At 33.3% G+C, this 17,983-nt stretch overlaps 1 protein-coding gene across 1 annotated transcript; it reads left to right on the top strand.

Moving 5' to 3' along the window:
- The first annotated feature begins 16,045 nt into the window (after positions 1–16,045).
- LOC135131504 (angiopoietin-1-like) lies at positions 16,046–17,591 on the top strand. Its single transcript, XM_064059282.1, has 4 exons — positions 16,046–16,166; positions 16,259–16,997; positions 17,054–17,284; positions 17,343–17,591. The coding sequence occupies exons 1-4, from the start codon at positions 16,089–16,091 to the stop codon at positions 17,519–17,521; spliced, it is 1,227 nt and encodes a 408-aa protein (XP_063915352.1). The 5' UTR covers positions 16,046–16,088; the 3' UTR covers positions 17,522–17,591.
- Positions 17,592–17,983: the final 392 nt, after the last annotated feature.

The raw sequence follows: 17,983 nt of genomic DNA, 5'->3' as shown, positions 1-17,983 counted from the left end.
CTTAATTTTGCATTTGTCATTGCATCTATGTCAGATGCAAAAAATAATTTCTTTCTCCCATCGTGATAAATCACCTCTAAATTCCTTGATGTAATTAGTTCAGTGCACGAATAATAAGACGCCAATTGTTTATTTGTTGCCTCAACATGCCGTCATTTTTCGTAATGTTTTTATTTTTAAATTTATTTTTATTTTCATTGGAGATTAGTCGAAAAAATGTAAGCAAAATTTTACTTTTCAAAAATACATTATATTCTCTTTAAATGTGAAAACAAGGATTAGTCGAAATTTTGTATTCAAAAAAACACTAACAACGTTGACAAGTTTCTAAGTCAGTCGTTCTTAAGTGTGTTAATGTACAATACAAAAGTCCAGGTGACTAGTAGGTACAACAATAACGACACAAGAACACTCTCCTTAAAACAAATCTTTTAGTCTCCGTTCGTTTATTTCTGCTACAGTCGGACGAGTCAGCTCAACTCCGTTAATCCCAAATAATCACTTAATCGAACGGTTTGAAAAATTTCAAAAAAATTGTCAATGCTCGGCTAAAATCTTCAAATAGCCGAATGCCGAATCAACAAATAATTTGAAATTCAATACACTATAACTTTGCCTAGATAATGCTGACGTGGAAATAAACGCTACATTATAAAAATAATTGTTATTTTGCAAAAGAAGAAAAAGAATAAAAAGAAAGTGAAAGGAATTAATGAACTATGGAAGGCCAGTTTCAAAATATTGTTTTTTTCATAATATACATAGTATTCTTTAGTTATTCAAAAACATGTTTGTTATTTCTTGCAGAGAAATAAGGATTTTGCAGTTGAGCTCCGCCTCTTTGGCTCACGACGTATAAAAAAATCATCCCAATTGAGATAGGGCAGGTGGGCGGGGCTTATATTTTGCCTTTTCTTTTTAATATACATAGCCATCTTTTCACAACAAGAAACTTAAAACATGTTTGTTGAAAAGTGTAAATTAGTTTAGGAAAATATCGAACATATTTCACATGCTAATTTCTCGTAGAAAAATAAGAATTTTGAAATTAAGCTCCACCCCTTGGCTTACGACGAATAAAAAAACCATCAGAATTGAGATAGGGCGGGTGATGGGTGGGGCTTATTTTTGTCTTTTTCTTTTTAACATACATAGCCGTCTTCTCACAACAAGAAGATATGTTAAAATGGTACTTCTTTGCAAGGAAATATTAATTTTGCAATTATGGAGCGGAGTCTCCTTGCAAGATCGATATTTGCTTATACAAATTTTCCATTTTAAACATGTTTTAAAGTTCATGTTGTGAAAAGAAGTCTACACATATTAAAACACAAAGGTAAAATCTAAGCCCGCCCACCCGCCCTGTCTCAATTGTGATGATTTGTTTTATTGGCTGTGAACCAAGAGGGCAGAGCTTAACTGCAAAATACTTACTGTTTGTGAGTATCGTGTTGTTAAAAAAATTCCATGTATATTAAGAAAAAAAGGCAAAATATATAGAATTGAGGACTGAGATCGGAGCGGTTATGGGTGGGAACACGATTTTCAAAAACATGTAATTTCTCGCAGAGAAATATGGATTTTGCAGTTAAGCTCCGCCTTCTTGGCTCATGACGAATAAAAAAATCATTACAATTGAGACAGGGCGGGTGGGTGGGGCTACATTTTGCCTCTTTTTTCTTAATATGTGTAGACTTAATTCGACCACAAGAAACTTAAAACATGTCTAGAATGTTAAATTTTTGTAGTAATCAACCTCCAACCCCTTAAGTACGGCAAAAGTTGAACATCAAAGTTACTATCAACGTCAACTGCAAGTTTATAAATTCCACTTAACGGAAAAGTGAAACGATTTTGTAAACAACGTTAACGATTATAGTTTCAAGGTAGCTAGAATGATGGTTACCTAGAATAAAACCAAATGAAAAAGATATTTTGTGAAAATTGTTCCCAATTAAACACACAGTACATAGTTAATTTTATTAAATCGGGCACGAATTTTCTAAATCTTTAGCAAAAAATGTATAAAAAACAGTCATTGTGCAAAAGAAAAAATAAATTTTGGAAGCTCCAGTTTCAAGATTATATTTGGATAATTATTTTCAAAGTGTTCATTCCAGTTACAAACAAGTGAGCACAACCATTATTATCTCTCTTTCTTATCGTGACAATGAATTATTTGTTCTCTTCCAAATAAAAAACGCCAGTCAGTGGTTAATTGCCTCAACATGAAGATGATTCGCAAATCATTATTTATTGTTTGTTTATTTTTAATTCTAGAATCGAACCAAATGACTAGATGTGCTGGAAGCAACACATTTTTGTGAGAACTGTGGGTGTGACCTGAAATAAAAATTTTTGCTTGTATTGTGTAGAGTGATAAAAGTCCTCAATAAAACCAACCTTAATCCCACTTAAACTTAATTGTACATTTTTCAAAACAAGGATTAGTCGAAATTTTGCATCCAAAAAACCACTAAGCCAACTGTTTGTTCTTTGCCTCAAAATGAAGTCATTTTTCATTCTGTGTTTATGATTAAATTTATTCTTGTTTTCATGAAAGAATGGTCGGAAAAGTTAAGCAAAATTTTACGGGAGAGCTATTTCTTCGTCCTCTAGGGGTCATGGAAGGTCGAGAAAACGTAAAAGTGGAGAGTCGGCCGACGGAATCGATTACAATACTTCCTTTGCTTACGCCCGCGAAGTAAAAATAAATGTAATGAAAAGCAAGAAGAACTTAAAAGAGTCGTCAATTTACCTAAATCATGATCTGACGAAAACGCAAAGAAAAATTCAAAACAAAATAAAAAGTAGGCAACAAAAGAGAGAAATAAAGGAAAAATGGTTAGAATGGGATATAAAAACTTAACTGTAAAGGAAGAAAACGAGGAAAAATGGAAGGAAACAAGGCAAAGGGAAAGAAATAAAGAATTCAGATAAGAAAATCGGAAAAAGGGAAACTGGTACAAAATTGGGAGAAAAAGGGGTGAACGTATTGTTCTGGAATGTCCAAGGGTTGCGAAAAAACGAAAATGAGTTTTGGGACTACGTGGGAAAATTTGATGTGGTGGGGCTAGTAGAAACATGGGTACAAAGAGAAAACTGGGAGAAATTTGAAGAAACACTACCACAAGAATATGTGTGGGAGTGTCAAAGAACGACAAAGGAAAAGAAAAAGGGGAGAGAAAGCAGGGGAATAGTAACGGGAATTTGAAAAGAAATGCAAGAATTGGAAAATAGAAGTAATAATAAAAACAGCCTAATGAAGAAAGTAATAGAGCTGGATAACAGTCGATGGGAAATAATAACCGTTTATTGCAAGAAAATGAAAAAAGCCAAGATAAATATAGAAAAGGAGATGAAAAAATACTTATAGGAGAAGATTTTAACGCAAGACTGGGCGATAAGGGGACAAGAGTAATAGAGAAAGAAAAGGGAGAGAAGGAAGAGATAATAGAAGAAATGGGATTGGAAATTTTGAATGGAAACAAAGAAGGAGATGAAGAAGGAGAATGGACTATGGGATTGTCAACGAAGAGGTGTGGGAAGAAATAGAGAGTTTCAAAGTGGAGGAAAGGGTAGAATCAGACCACATGCCACTAGAAGATTGAAAAATTAAAAATAAACAATTGAAAACTTGGAAAACGGTAAAACTGAAAAAATTGCAAAAGTGGAAAATTGAAAAATTGAGAAATCCAGAAGTCATAAATTGAAAAATCGGAAAATTAAATAATAATCTTTTAATAGAAAACTGAATAATTTAAAAATTTAAATGTGGAATAATTAAAAAATCGGAAAGGTTGAAATATAGAACACTTGAAAAATGGAAAAATTGCAATGGAAATTGTATTAAAAATTCGAAAAATTGCAAAGTTGCAACACCAACAAAAAAAAGTTAAAATTGTTATACTGAAAAATCGATAAAATTGAACATTCGAACATTTGAAGGAGCGAAAAACTGAACAACTGGGAAATTGAAAGAACAATCGAAAAAATGCAAAATTATAAACAGAAATTGAAAAACGGAAAATATCGCAAAATAAAAAACGGAAGTATTGCAAAATTTAGAAATTGGAAAAAAGAAAATTGACAAATCGATAAATCTAAAAATTCAAAAATCAAAAAATTGTAAAACAGAAACGAAAAAAATGGGGAAATTGAAAATTAGATAACAGAAAAAATGAAAACCTGAAAAAGCTAAAAACTACACAATTCTAAAATTGAAAAATCGGCAATCGCATAATCAAAAATTGAGTAATTAATAAATCCAGACATTGAAAAATTGAAAAAGTGCGAAACAAATACTAAAAAATTCGAATAATTGAAAAATCGAAAAATTCCACAATTGTAAAACCGAAAAATTGAAAATTGAGGAGAAATTAGAAATTAAAAAATCGACAAATCCAAAAATCAAAAATTAGAAAATCGAAAAAGTGGAAAATTGTAAAACAGAAACTAAAACAAATGAAAATTGGAAAAATCGAACAAGTTGAAAAATCGAATACCAAAGAATCGAAAAAATGCAAATTTGTTATAACAGAAACTGAAAATATCGCGAAAGTGAGAAAACTAAAAACAACTAAATTGTAAAGTTAAAAATCGAAAAAATCGAAAAATGAAAAATCTAAAAAGGCAAAAGCACAAAATTGAAAAATTAAAATCGGAACAATGTCAATAAATCTGAACATTGAAAAATTGAAAAATCGAAGAAGTGTAAAATAGAAATTAAAAAAAATCCAAAAATTCCCCCACTCCACAAATTTAGTAGAAGAAATTAGGAATTAAAAATTCGAAAATCAAAAATTTAAAAACAGAAAAAGTGCAGAATTGTAAAACAAACTGAAACAACTCAAAATTGAAAAATTGGATCATTGAAAAATTGAAACATCGAAAAATTAGAAAATCGTAAAGTTAAAAAAATATGGAAATCGAAAATTTTAAAAATCCCGAAATTTGAAAAATTGAAATATAGAAAAACCGAAACTCGAGAAATCAAAAGTCTAGAATTTTAAAAATCGAAAAATTAAAACATCGAAAAGTTGAAAAGTTGAGAAATCGAAATTTTTGAAACAGCCGAAAATTGAAAAATCTAAAGTTAAAAAAACGAAAAACTGAAAATCGGGAAATCCAGAAGTCGAAAAATCGTATTCTTATAAAATCGAAAAATTGAAAAATCAAAATCCTGAGAAATCGAAAAATTGAAACATCAAAAACCTGAAAAATCCAAAAATCCGTAAATCGAGAACTGAATCGATCGAAATATCGAAAAGTGAAGAAATCGAAAGGAAAAACAAAAAAAAACTAAAACTAAAAAATCGAGACATTCAAAAATTAGAAAAATTGAAAATTCTAAAATTTAATGAAATAAAATTTCGAAATGGCGAGAATTTGAAAAATCGAAGTCGAGAAATTTAAAAATCAAACAGTTGAAAAAATCATGAAATGGAAGAATCAAAAAGTTCAAAAGAAAAAAATTCTAAAAATGTCGAAAAATCAGAAAATTCAAAATTTAGAACTCTAAAAATCGTCAAATTGAAATATCGAAAAATTAAAAAAAGACAAAAATCGAGAAAGCGAAAATTCGAAGACTCGAAAAAATGAAAAACCAAAGATCCAAACAGTGAAAAACTGAGTAATAGAAAAGTCGAAAAGTAAAAAAAAAGACCAAAATCGAAAAATCTAAAAGTCAAAAATCAAAAATTTGAAGAATCGATGGAAAAATCGAAAGGTCGAAAAATCGGGAAAACCCAAAAACCCAAAAATCGAGACATTGAAAGATCCGAAAATCCAGACATCGAAAACTCGGAAAACTTGGAAAATCCAAAAATCGAAAATTGAACCAATCGAAAAGTCGAATAGTGGAAAAATAGAGCAATCGAAAGAACCACAAACCAAAAAAGTCGAAAAATTAATAAATCGAGGAATCGTGAAAAATTGGAAAATGAAGACACTAAAAAATCTAAAAGTCGAAAATTGAAACTTTTAAGAATCGACCGAAAAATCGGAAAAATCCAAAAACCGAGAAATCAAGGAATTGAAAAATCCAAAAATCCAGATATCGAGACAGAGAAAAATCCTAACTGAAAAATCGAAATATCGGAAAATCAAAAAGTCGAACAATCCAAAAATCTAAAAATGGAATCAATCGAAACAACGAAAAATTAAAAAATCTTGAAGTCGAAAAAGAATTGAAGAAGTGAAAAATCGAAACTTTGGGGAGAAATGGAAAAATAAAAAAAACTTACTTCAGAAATCGGAAAGCTGAAAATTTAGAAACGTCAAAATTTGAAAAATTCAAAAATAGAAAAATCTAAATATTTAGACATCGTAAAATTGAAGAGGATAAAAATTGAGAAATTGTATCATTGAAAAATAAAAAAATGGAGAAACCGAAAATTTGAAGAATGGAAAAATTGAAAATGCCCAAAATTGAAGTACTGAAAAATTGAACCGTCTAAAGTAGAAAAATCGAGAAATCTTAAAGCCGAATAATCTCAATAATGTATTTATAAACCACAAGTTCAAGATTATACTATAGACAAAACTGTTGAACTTCCTTGTCCACTTTGTTCACAAAAATAACTTGCACATTTCGTTCTTTATCGTCCTTATTATCCTTTTTCGTCCTTTCCGTCCTTTTTCATTCTTTGTCATCCTTATTCGTCCTCTTGCGTCCTTTTTCGTCCTGTTCGTCCTTTGTAGTTCTTTTTCGTCCTTTTCGTCCTTCCGCCCCCGGACCACTGAAATGATTTATTAAGGCGGAGGAGCTTGTATGGGAGGGAGGAGCATCGGTAATATTGTTTCTTTAGTATGATTTTGACGTCTAGTATGCTTATTTAAGACCAGCTCAAAATTTTCTAGACATCTTATTGAACAATTTACCATTTTTCTTGCCAACGATTTAACAGATTTATTAAAGATATTAATAAGTTAATAACGTTGTCATTAATTAACAATATTAAGAGTTGTCATTGGAATGAAGAACGGGTGGGTGGGCGGGGAACCACTTGTTCATAAGACTGTAGAAAAATGCCAAACTTCACTCAGTTAAATATTTTATACACTGTTAAATGAGAAATTAATTCAATTTTGACAATCGGTAGAACCTAATGTTCAAAGCAAAGTAAAAAGTTAGTCCGATTTTTAAAGATATACATTTGGCAAAGGAGGAATAATGGATGGAACGGAAAATGTAGTGAGTTGAAGAGAAAATCAAGGGAAAAATGAAAAAAATGGAACAATAACTGGGGAAGGAAAGAAGAGTACTTAAAAGCAAGAGACAATTATAGGAGAAAATGTGAAGAAAAAAAAAGAGAAAATAGATAAGAAGACAATAAAGTCGCTGAAGATAGAAGAAGAAGTATGGAGATATATAAACAAGAAACGGAGAAGGAAGACTGAAGTCAGTAGGAAAATCAAAATACATGAATGGAAAAGACACTTTATGGAATTATTGGTAGGTTGTGAGGAAAAATGCTGCAAAAATATAAAGGAATTACAACGACGGAAGAAATGTGGAGAGGTTCGGAAATATCAGAAGATGAAATTAGAAGACTGATTGAAAGACTGAAAAGAGGAAAGGCTGGAAGGGATGGAATCCAGAACGAAGAGTGGATGTTCGGGACAGAAGGAGTGAAAGACAGGATATGGGAGGTAGTATATGGAGTCTGGAGGGGAAAAGGATTTCCTCAGCAGTGGAGAGAAGGTATAATAATCCCATTGTTTAAAAAGGGGCAAAAAAGTGATGTGAAGAACTCGCGAGGGATAACCTTGTTCAATACGGCGTACAAGATAGACGCAATGATACTAGATGAGAGGTTACGAAAGGAGATGGAAGCAAGGGGTATGTTACCAGACGGTCAGGCATAGGTTAGGAAAGGAAGAGGTACTTTGGACAATGTGTAACATCCTGCGGCATTTAGTGGGCAGAGAAAAAAGGAAAGAGGGTGGACGAATGTACGCATTGTTCATAGATTTGCGTTTGATAGCGTGAATAGAGAGAAAATGTGGGAGTATTTGAGGAGAAAGTGAGTAATAATAATAATAAAAAAAAAAAAAAAAAATGGATTCCTCATATACATAATAAACTATCCACAATTACACCAATGAATGATCATCAGATAACACTTGCCGAATTAATAAATACTATCAATAAGACACACAACTGGAAATCACCAGGACCAGACAAAATTCATAATTTTTTGATAAAAAAATTAAATTGTGTACATATTCATTTACTACATCACTTAAATCAGTTCCTTCTTGACCCATCCTCCTTTCCAACATTCTTATGTCATGGTGTAACACACCTAAAACCTAAAGATAACGACACAAAAAATCCATCAAAATACAGACCTATCACATGTTTACCGACAATCTATAAAATATTAACCTCATGCATTACACAAAAAATTTATCAACACTGTTTTAACTCTGACATCATTAATGAAGAACAGAAAGGATGTATTAAAGGATCCTTTGGCTGCAAAGAGCAATTAATCATAGATTCCATCATCTGTGAACAAGCTAGAAAAGAAAACCGAAACATATATACTGCTTTTATTGATTATAAGAAAGCTTACGATTCTGTCCCTCATTCCTGGCTATGCAAAATTCTGGAATTATACAAGATTGATACTAAAATCTGCACTTTTCTCAAATGTTCCATGGAATTTTGGAAGACCACACTCCAAATAACCTTAAATGAACAAACAATTCAGTCAGACCCAATAATGATCCGAAGAGTAATTTTTCAAGGCGATTCTCTTAGCCCGTTATGGTTCTGCTTAGCAATAAATCCCCTCTCCGATATCCTGAACAGCTGCAATTATGGGTTCAATATAAGAATTAACAAACAAAGAGAAAACAGAATAAGTCACTTGCTGTATATGGATGACATAAAAATATATGCAAGTACACAAAATCAGTTAACAAACCTATTAAATCTGACTGAACAATTTTCCGGTGATATCGGTATGTCCTTTGGTATTGAGAAATGTAAGACCCAAGCAATCAGAAAAGGCGTGTTTCACCAAGTACCACATATAACACAGAATAAGGAAATAATTGAAGCCCAAGAACGAAACGATACATACAAATATCTGGGTTTCTGTCAATCCTCCCACATCAATCATACCAAAACGAAAACACAGTTGAAAGATCAATACGTAGCAAGATTAAAAGTAATATTGAAGACACAGTTAAATGAAAAAATTTAATGAAAGCAGTAAATACATTCTGCGTTCCACTGCTAACATATTCTTTTGGAGTCATTAAATGGTCCAAAACTGATCTTGAAAATTTAAACATCGCAACAAGGAAAATCTTCACACAGTATAGAAGGCATCACCCAAAATCGTCGATTGAAAGATTCTCATTACCAAGACAGAATGGAGGAAGGGGTTTCCAGAACTTAGAAAACTTATATCAGATACAAATTTCAGATTTGAAGAAGTATTTCTTGAAACGAGCGGAAAGAAATGAAATGTTTCGCACCATCACAAGAGCAGATTTGAACCACACACCCTTAAATCTGTCGAACACCGAAGAAATCCACACCCCCCACACAATAGATAAAATAATAAGTGGGCTAAAACAAAAACAACTACATGGAAAATTCTACAAAGACTTAGAAGAAAATCATGTCAATAAGAAGATGTCATTGATTTGGTTAAAAAAATCAAGTTTGTATGCCGAAACAGAAGGATTTGTGTTTGCTATTCAAGACCAAGTAATCAATACCAAGAATTATAGAAAATACATCATCAAAGATCCGAACATAAAAAACGACTGCTGTCGCCTATGCAAAGCAAAACCTGAAACGATCCAGCACATAATCTCTTCTTGCAGCATCCTAGCACAAACTGATTACAGAGCTAGACACGACAACGCAGCCAAAATCATTCACAAAGAATTAGCAACACTTATGAACTTAATCGAAGATACGACACCATATTACACTTACATTCCGTCTCCATTCCTTGAAAATAACAAATACAAATTATACTGGGATCGCACAATACTTACAGACTTAAACATTACAGCTAACAGACCAGACATCATACTTATCAACAAACACATGAACGAAGCCATTCTCATTGACATTGCTATTCCTAACACAAACAACATTATTCAAACATACGACACCAAGATTTCAAAATATCTACAATTATCGATAGAAATGAAATCCATGTTGAATCTTAAAAAAATTTCAATTCTACCCCTAGTTATCTCTAATGTAGGTGTAGTTCCAAATAGCTTAGTTGAGAATTTAAAGTCTTTGCATTTGAATGATTCAATAATTGTCAAAATTCAAAAAGCTGTTTTGTTAGGAACATGTCATATTGTTCGTAAGTTTCTTGAACAGTCTGATCATGTCAGTCAGATTAGATTAGCACCAGTAGGTCAGAGTAGTGTAGGTCACTTTTCATGTGATGCGCGGATAAATGGTCGGTAGTTACGCTGGACTTTTGGGGATGGGGTGAGATTAGAGAATAATAGCAGACTAATTTGTATGCTGTAATTCTAGAATCTCGAAAGTTGTTCTGTTAATCTAATCAATTCATATCATTACTTGGTCTTAGTACCCGTAATGATAGAAGTCTTGCCTGAATGCCGGTCATTTCCGGGTCAGTGGTGGGTCTTAATAATAATAATAAATCCCCTCTCCGATATCCTGAACAGCTGCAATTATGGGTTCAATATAAGAATTAACAAACAAAGAGAAAACAGAATAAGTCACTTGCTGTATATGGATGACATAAAAATATATGCAAGTACACAAAATCAGTTAACAAACCTATTAAATCTGACTGAACAATTTTCCGGTGATATCGGTATGTCCTTTGGTATTGAGAAATGTAAGACCCAAGCAATCAGAAAAGGCGTGTTTCACCTAGTACCACATATAACACAGAATAAGGAAATAATTGAAGCCCAAGAACGAAACGATACATACAAATATCTGGGTTTCTGTCAATCCTCCCATATCAATCATACCAAAACGAAAACACAGTTGAAAGATCAATACGTAGCGAGATTAAAATTAATATTGAAGACACAGTTAAATGGAAAAAATTTAATGAAAGCAGTAAATACATTCTGCGTTCCACTGCTAACATATTCTTTTGGAGTCATTAAATGGTCCAAAACTGATCTTGAAAATTTAAACATCGCAACAAGGAAAATCTTCACACAGTATAGAAGGCATCACCCAAAATCGTCGATTGAAAGATTCTCATTACCAAGACAGAATGGAGGAAGGGGTTTCCAGAACTTAGAAAACTTATATCAGAGACAAATCTCAGATTTGAAGGAGTGTTTCTTGAAACGAGCGGAAAGAAATGAAATGTTTCGCACCATCACAAGAGCAGATTTGAACCACACACCCTTAAATCTGTCGAACACCGAAGAAATCCACACCCCCCAAACAATAGATAAAATAATAAGTGGGCTAAAACAAAAACAACTGCATGGAAAATTCTACAAAGACTTAGAAGAAAATCATGTCAATAAGAAGATGTCATTGATTTGGTTAAAAAAATCAAGTTTGTATGCCGAAACAGAAGGATTTGTGTTTGCTATTCAAGACCAAGTAATCAATACCAAGAATTATAGAAAATACATCATCAAAGATCCGAACATAAAAAACGACTGCTGTCGCCTATGCAAAGCAAAACCTGAAACGATCCAGCACATAATCTCTTCTTGCAGCATCCTAGCACAAACTGATTACAGAGCTAGACACGACAACGCAGCCAAAATCATTCACAAAGAATTAGCAACACTTATGAACTTAATCGAAGATACGACACCATATTACACTTACATTCCGTCTCCATTCCTTGAAAATAACAAATACAAATTATACTGGGATCGCACAATACTTACAGACTTAAACATTACAGCTAACAGACCAGACATCATACTTATCAAAAAACACACGAACGAAGCCATTCTCATTGACATTGCTATTCCTAACACAAACAACATTATTTAAACATACGACACCAAGATTTCAAAATATCTACAATTATCGATAGAAATGAAATCCATGTTGAATCTTAAAAAAATTTCAATTCTACCCCTAGTTATCTCTAATGTAGGTGTAGTTCCAAATAGCTTAGTTGAGAATTTAAAGTCTTTGCATTTGAATGATTCAATAATTGTCAAAATTCAAAAAGCTGTTTTGTTAGGAACATGTCATATTGTTCGTAAGTTTCTTGAACAGTCTGATCATGTCAGTCAGATTAGATTAGCACCAGTAGGTCAGAGTAGTGTAGGTCACTTTTCATGTGATGCGCGGATAAATGGTCGGTAGTTACACTGGACTTTTGGGGATGGGGTGAGATTAGAGAATAATAGCAGACTAATTTGTATGCTGTAATTCTAGAATCTCGAAAGTTGTTCTGTTAATCTAATCAATGCATATCATTACTTGGTCTTAGTACCCGTAATGATAGAAGTCTTGCCTGAATGCCGGTCATTTCCGGGTCAGTGGTGGGTCTTAATAATATATATTTCGCCTCATATTGTACAGAACAGGAGGACATGTCAATTAATTACAATATGTACATACTTAATTATTCAATATAAAATGTAACCAGAAAGGAGGAGCCAACTATAGTAAACCGAACCGTAACAGAGCATACATTTTAAAATCACACACAATTTTACAAACATTAATAATGTATATATTAACAATTTTTCTTAGACATTAATTGTTGCCAGCTTAGCTACTAAAAATTCATCTACCGTGTAGAAACAGTTGCCCTCTAATATATCCCGGACGGTTGACTTGAATAGAGGAAGAGGCTTTTCTTTCACCTTTTTAGGGAGGGCGTTAAACAAAATAGCACTAGTGTATTGCGCTGACTGTTGTGCTTTTTTAATACGGTGATATGGGATTACGAAATTATCTTTATTTCTAGTGTCATAACTATGATAATTAAGATTCCTTTTAAATTTGGTCTCATTAATTTTTGCGAAAACAACAGACTCTAAGATAAATAAACATGCCAGGGGTAGTAACTTCAGTTTCTTAAACAACTCACGGCATGATTGAAATTTAGATTTCTTTAGCAAGGCTCGAACAGCTTTCTTTTGAATCAGAAAAATTCTGACTGCACTCGTAGAGTTTCCCCATACGAGAATGGAGTAACGCAAGAGACTCTCGAAGTTACCTCTGTAGAAAACTAAAGCGGTTTCGAGATCACAGTAGTCTAAAAGTTTCCGTATTTGATACACAACTGAAGATAGTCTGCCTGCTAAATAATCTATATGTCCGGTCCATAGGAGACCATTATCAATTACTACTCCAAGAGACTTTATTTTGTTAAGTTCGCCAATTAAATTGTCTATTTTCAATGAGAAAGTTAATGATGTCGTCTTTTCTGCATTCATAACTAGCCTATTGTCGTCAAACCACTGTTTTGCTGAGCACATACTGTTTTTTTGCATAAGTTTTAGGTTATCCATATCACTTGCGCAGTTTACCAAAGTGGTATCATCGGCAAATAATATATGACTTTGCGCTGTAATCCCTATAGGCAAATCGTTTATAAACATTATAAAAAACAAGGGCCCTAAGACAGACCCCTGCGGTACACCACACTCTATTTTAGCCAACTGTGATTTCTCTCTTTTTTCCTCTACACACTGATATCGGCTTGTGAAGTAGGATTTAATTAAGTCATGAGGCAACCCCCGAATGCCATAGAACTCTAATTTTTTTAATACCAACTGATGATCTATGCTATCAAAAGCCTTGCTAAGATCTAGAAAAGAAGCACATGCTAATTTCTTTTCGTCCAGTGCAGTTAAAATTTCGCTTTCCAATTTTAACAATGCCATTGTTGTTGAACGCCCTTTTCTGAAGCCAAATTGGCTGTCTACAAGTAAGTTGTGGTTGTCAAAAAATGATGCAAGTCGCCTATAAAGCAGTATTTCAAAAATTTTAGAAAGCGCCGGCAATACAGAAACTGGACGATAGTTTAGACAATTATTAATGTCACCCTTTTTATATGTATATAGAGTAGATGCGTACCCGGTAACGAAAATGGTAGAAATATATGAAGAAACAGTAAGTAAGGTGAGAGAGAATGGAGTAGAGAGCGAGAGTTTTTATACAAATAGAGGAGTGAGACAGGGATTCCCACTCAGCCCTGCATTGCTTGCAGCTTATTTAGGAGATATAGATGAAATGTTCAAAAAAGCACAGACAGGAGAGGTGGTAGTGAGCAAAGAGAAAGTGTGGTTATTGGCGTACGCAGATGATTTAGTGATTGTGGCAAAGAAAAGAGAAGAAATGAAAACAATGATTAAAGTTTCGAGAAGTACGTACAAAAAAAAGGAATTGGAAGTGAATGTGGAAAAAACAAAAATGGTGGTGTTTGGGAAAAAAGTAAGAAAGGAGAAGGAAGAATGGGCATGGAGAGGGAAGAAGATTGAACAGGTGAAAAAATTCCAATGCTTGGGATATATATTAAAGAGCAATAACTCGGATAGAGCGCATGGTCCGAAAAGCGAACAAAGTGATAGGAATAGAGAAAATCTGGACATGATTATAACAGACAAATGATGATAGTTGATAGTTTGATCAAAAGTGTATTTATGTACGGAGCTGAGATTTGGGGATGGAGCGAATGTGAAGAAATAAAGAGAGTGCTAGAAAAATACTTAAAGTGGACATTGGGATTGGAAAAGTATACGGCAGTATATATAGTAAGAGAAGAAACAAAAACGGAAAAAATGAGAGTGGAAGCCGGTAAAAGGGCGGTTGGATTTGAAGAGAAGTTCAGGGAGAGAGGTGATTGTAAAAAACTGCAAGAATGTTGGAAAGAAATAAGATAGGAAGGGGGAAAACATATTTGGAACGAAAGAGACAAGTATTATGAAGGAAAGGGATATGCATGTGAAGAAACTGAGAGAATGAGAGAAATGGGAAGGAGTCTGAAAGAAGAACTGAGTGTAAGAGGTAAGGATATATATAGATGAAACTGACAGAAGATGCAGGACATGTTGGAGAGAGGGAAAAACAACAGAGCAAATGCTGGAAGGATGTGAAGGATTGAGAGAATCGGAGGAAAGTAGGGAAGAAGTGCTAAACGAGGATGGAAGAGGAATGGACTGGATGAAAGAATTACGGAAGATAAGGGAATTAATGCAAGGAGTGGGCAAGCAGACAGAATAGAACAATTATCTATACTTCTATTTTTATATTATAAAGCTGAAATGTTTGTTTAATTGAACGCGCTAATCTCAGAAACTACTGGTTCGAATTTAAAAAATCTTTTTGTGTTGGATAGTCAATTCTATTTACCTATATTCACTTTGTTGGTTTCGACAAAACCTCAAACTTTATTTGTTCGGCAAAATCTTGAGATGACGCCATCAAGTTTTTGGGCTTGATAAAACGATATACTCGTATTTTGATTAAAAATGTACCATGTCAAACAGGAACTTCAAAACGTCTGCAATATTTCAAAATTCAGTTTTGCCATTCTTGATTCAATCAATAAAATAAATTGACTCAGAGATTAATTTTTTTGAGACACTCCCTATAAGCAAAACTAAAAAATACGAATGGAATGATAAATCACAAGTACAGTCTCATCCTATTTTGGACATTTTAGTTAGGATTCATTTGGCAAAATTTTGGGCTGACATCATCAATTTTTTGGAGGGGATAAGTAAATATATTTTGAATAAAAATCTATTATGGTTATCATCTGTTTAAAATATCTGGAAGATTTCAAAGCATTCGGTTTCGCAGATTCAAAATTAAATTGTAGGTAGGTGAAACGAAGTTCAGGGGGTCAGCTAGTTATTGGATAAAACTCGAATTTTTATTTTATTTATTTATTTATTTGTATTATGTAGATTAAGTTAATTTGTACCCCTACTAGGAATCTTATTAAGCCTGTGAGGCAAATACTAAATTAATTATTTCAAAATGTTCATTGTAACTACATACACGTAAATACAACCATTACTATTGTCTCTTACCGTGACGACCCTAAATTGCACCAATTACTTAATCTCTGCCTAATATAAAGTGCCAGTCAGTGGTTTATTGCGTGAACACGAAGATGATTCGAAAATCATTTTTTATTGTTTGCTTATTTTTAAATTTATTTTTATTTTCATGTGAGGACGATCAAGAAGAGGTGAGTACAAACCTATTTTCCAAAAGTTTTTGTCAGAAATCGGTTTAATCGAAAATTTTAACATTTTTAACACAAACTTATTCATTTCTTAGTTTGACGTGGGTTCCACGACTCAGCTACCACCTGACTCTCTCAAAATCCAAGAAGCTCTAACGAAACAGATTAACAGATTTCAAGACTATGTTAACACTAGCCTAGAAGCTCTAGAAGCAGCGAATATGAAGCAATTAGAAGAGCTAAAGCACCGTGTAGAAACACTAGATTCGGTCAGAGCTTTAAATCTGAAGCAAATATCTCATAGTCTAGGAACTCTTGTGTCCACAATATATTTAAAGTTAGACCAGTTAACCCGTCGTCGACAAACTTTCGAATCCCTAAAAAGCGCACAATTAAAACAGTTAACGCTTCGCACTGAAGCTGTCGAACGCACAAAAGGCTTAAATCTATTGCAATTTAAACAGCGTCTAGAAGAATTCGAACCCGTATTGAGTTTAAAGTTCCAAAAGTTAATACATCGTCTGAAATTCCTTGAAGCAAAAAATGAAATATTACTTTATCTGATGCAACTAAGAGGGAATTTTCCACGCAACTGTGAAGAAGTCAAAGAAGAGGGATACAATCTTTCTACCATCTACCGTATTAAACCAGACTCTGCTCCTAATGCTATAGAAGTTCTGTGTGACTTAGAAAAGGAGGGGGGTGGATGGACGCACATTCTACATTCGTTTCATGAAGCACAATTTGGCCATGGTTTTGACGAAAATAAAAAAGGATTTGGTGAACTTTCGGGTGAGTTTTGGCTGGGTTTGGATAACATTCATCATTTAACTCGTAAGTTGTTAAACCAATTATTAAAATAAAATGAAAAGTTGTATGTAAAATTGTAGGTTATGAAGATAACGAATTGCTGGTAGAACTCGTAGTCCGGGAGGGCACATCAGTGTTCACCCATTATGATCGATTCAAAATGGGCAATGAAGACGACGATTATACAGTTACTGTGTCAGGGTATAACGGTGCCGCTGGAGATTCTTCCTCTTCTGAAAGCAGCACGAAATTTAGTACACAAAAGAACGACTTGGATAACTGGTGGTCAGAAAAATGTGCCTTAGATTTCGGTAAGTATACCACTTTAATTGCTACCACTTGTATTAAGAATGTGAAACAACACTGTAGGTGATCGTTGGTGGTATAGATACTATATGAGTTGCCTTCTCTCGAGAATACACTTGAGACGCTGTTTGGACAGCTTGAAAGAAGGTGAAGATTTCTACAATTTAGCATTCAAGACTTCCCGACCTAATTTGGAGGAAGTTAGAATGATGATTAGACCTAGAATCGATCCAAATTCCTAGATATGATGTAAGCAGCACATTTTTTTGTAAACTGTGGGTGTGACATAATAATAAAACCAACTTTATTTAATACTTAAACTTAATTTTGCATTTGTCATTGCATCTATGTCAAATGCAAATAATAATTTCTTTCTCCTATCGCGATTAATGACCTCTAAATTCCTTTATGTAATTAGTTCAGTGCACGAATAATAAGACGCCAATTGTTTATTTATTGCCTCAACATACATTATATTCTCTTTAAATGTGAAAACAAGGATTAGTCGAAATTTTGTATTCAAAAAACCACTAACAACGTCGACAAGTTTCTAAGTCAGTCGTTCTTAAGTGTGTTAATGTACAATACAAAAGTCCAGGTAACTAGTACAACAATAACGACACAAGAACACTCTCCTTAAAGCAAATCTTTTAGTCTCCGTTTCGTTTATTTCTGCTACAGTCGGACGAGTCAGCTCAACTCCG

The sequence above is a fragment of the Zophobas morio genome, unplaced genomic scaffold, assembly GCF_036711695.1.
Source record: "Zophobas morio isolate AGI-343-1 ecotype UQ-CSIRO unplaced genomic scaffold, CSIRO_AGI_Zmor_V1 ptg000020l, whole genome shotgun sequence".
In the NCBI taxonomy this organism is placed as follows: Eukaryota; Metazoa; Arthropoda; class Insecta; order Coleoptera; family Tenebrionidae; genus Zophobas; species Zophobas morio.
This window is presented reverse-complemented; position numbering and strand designations above follow the sequence as displayed.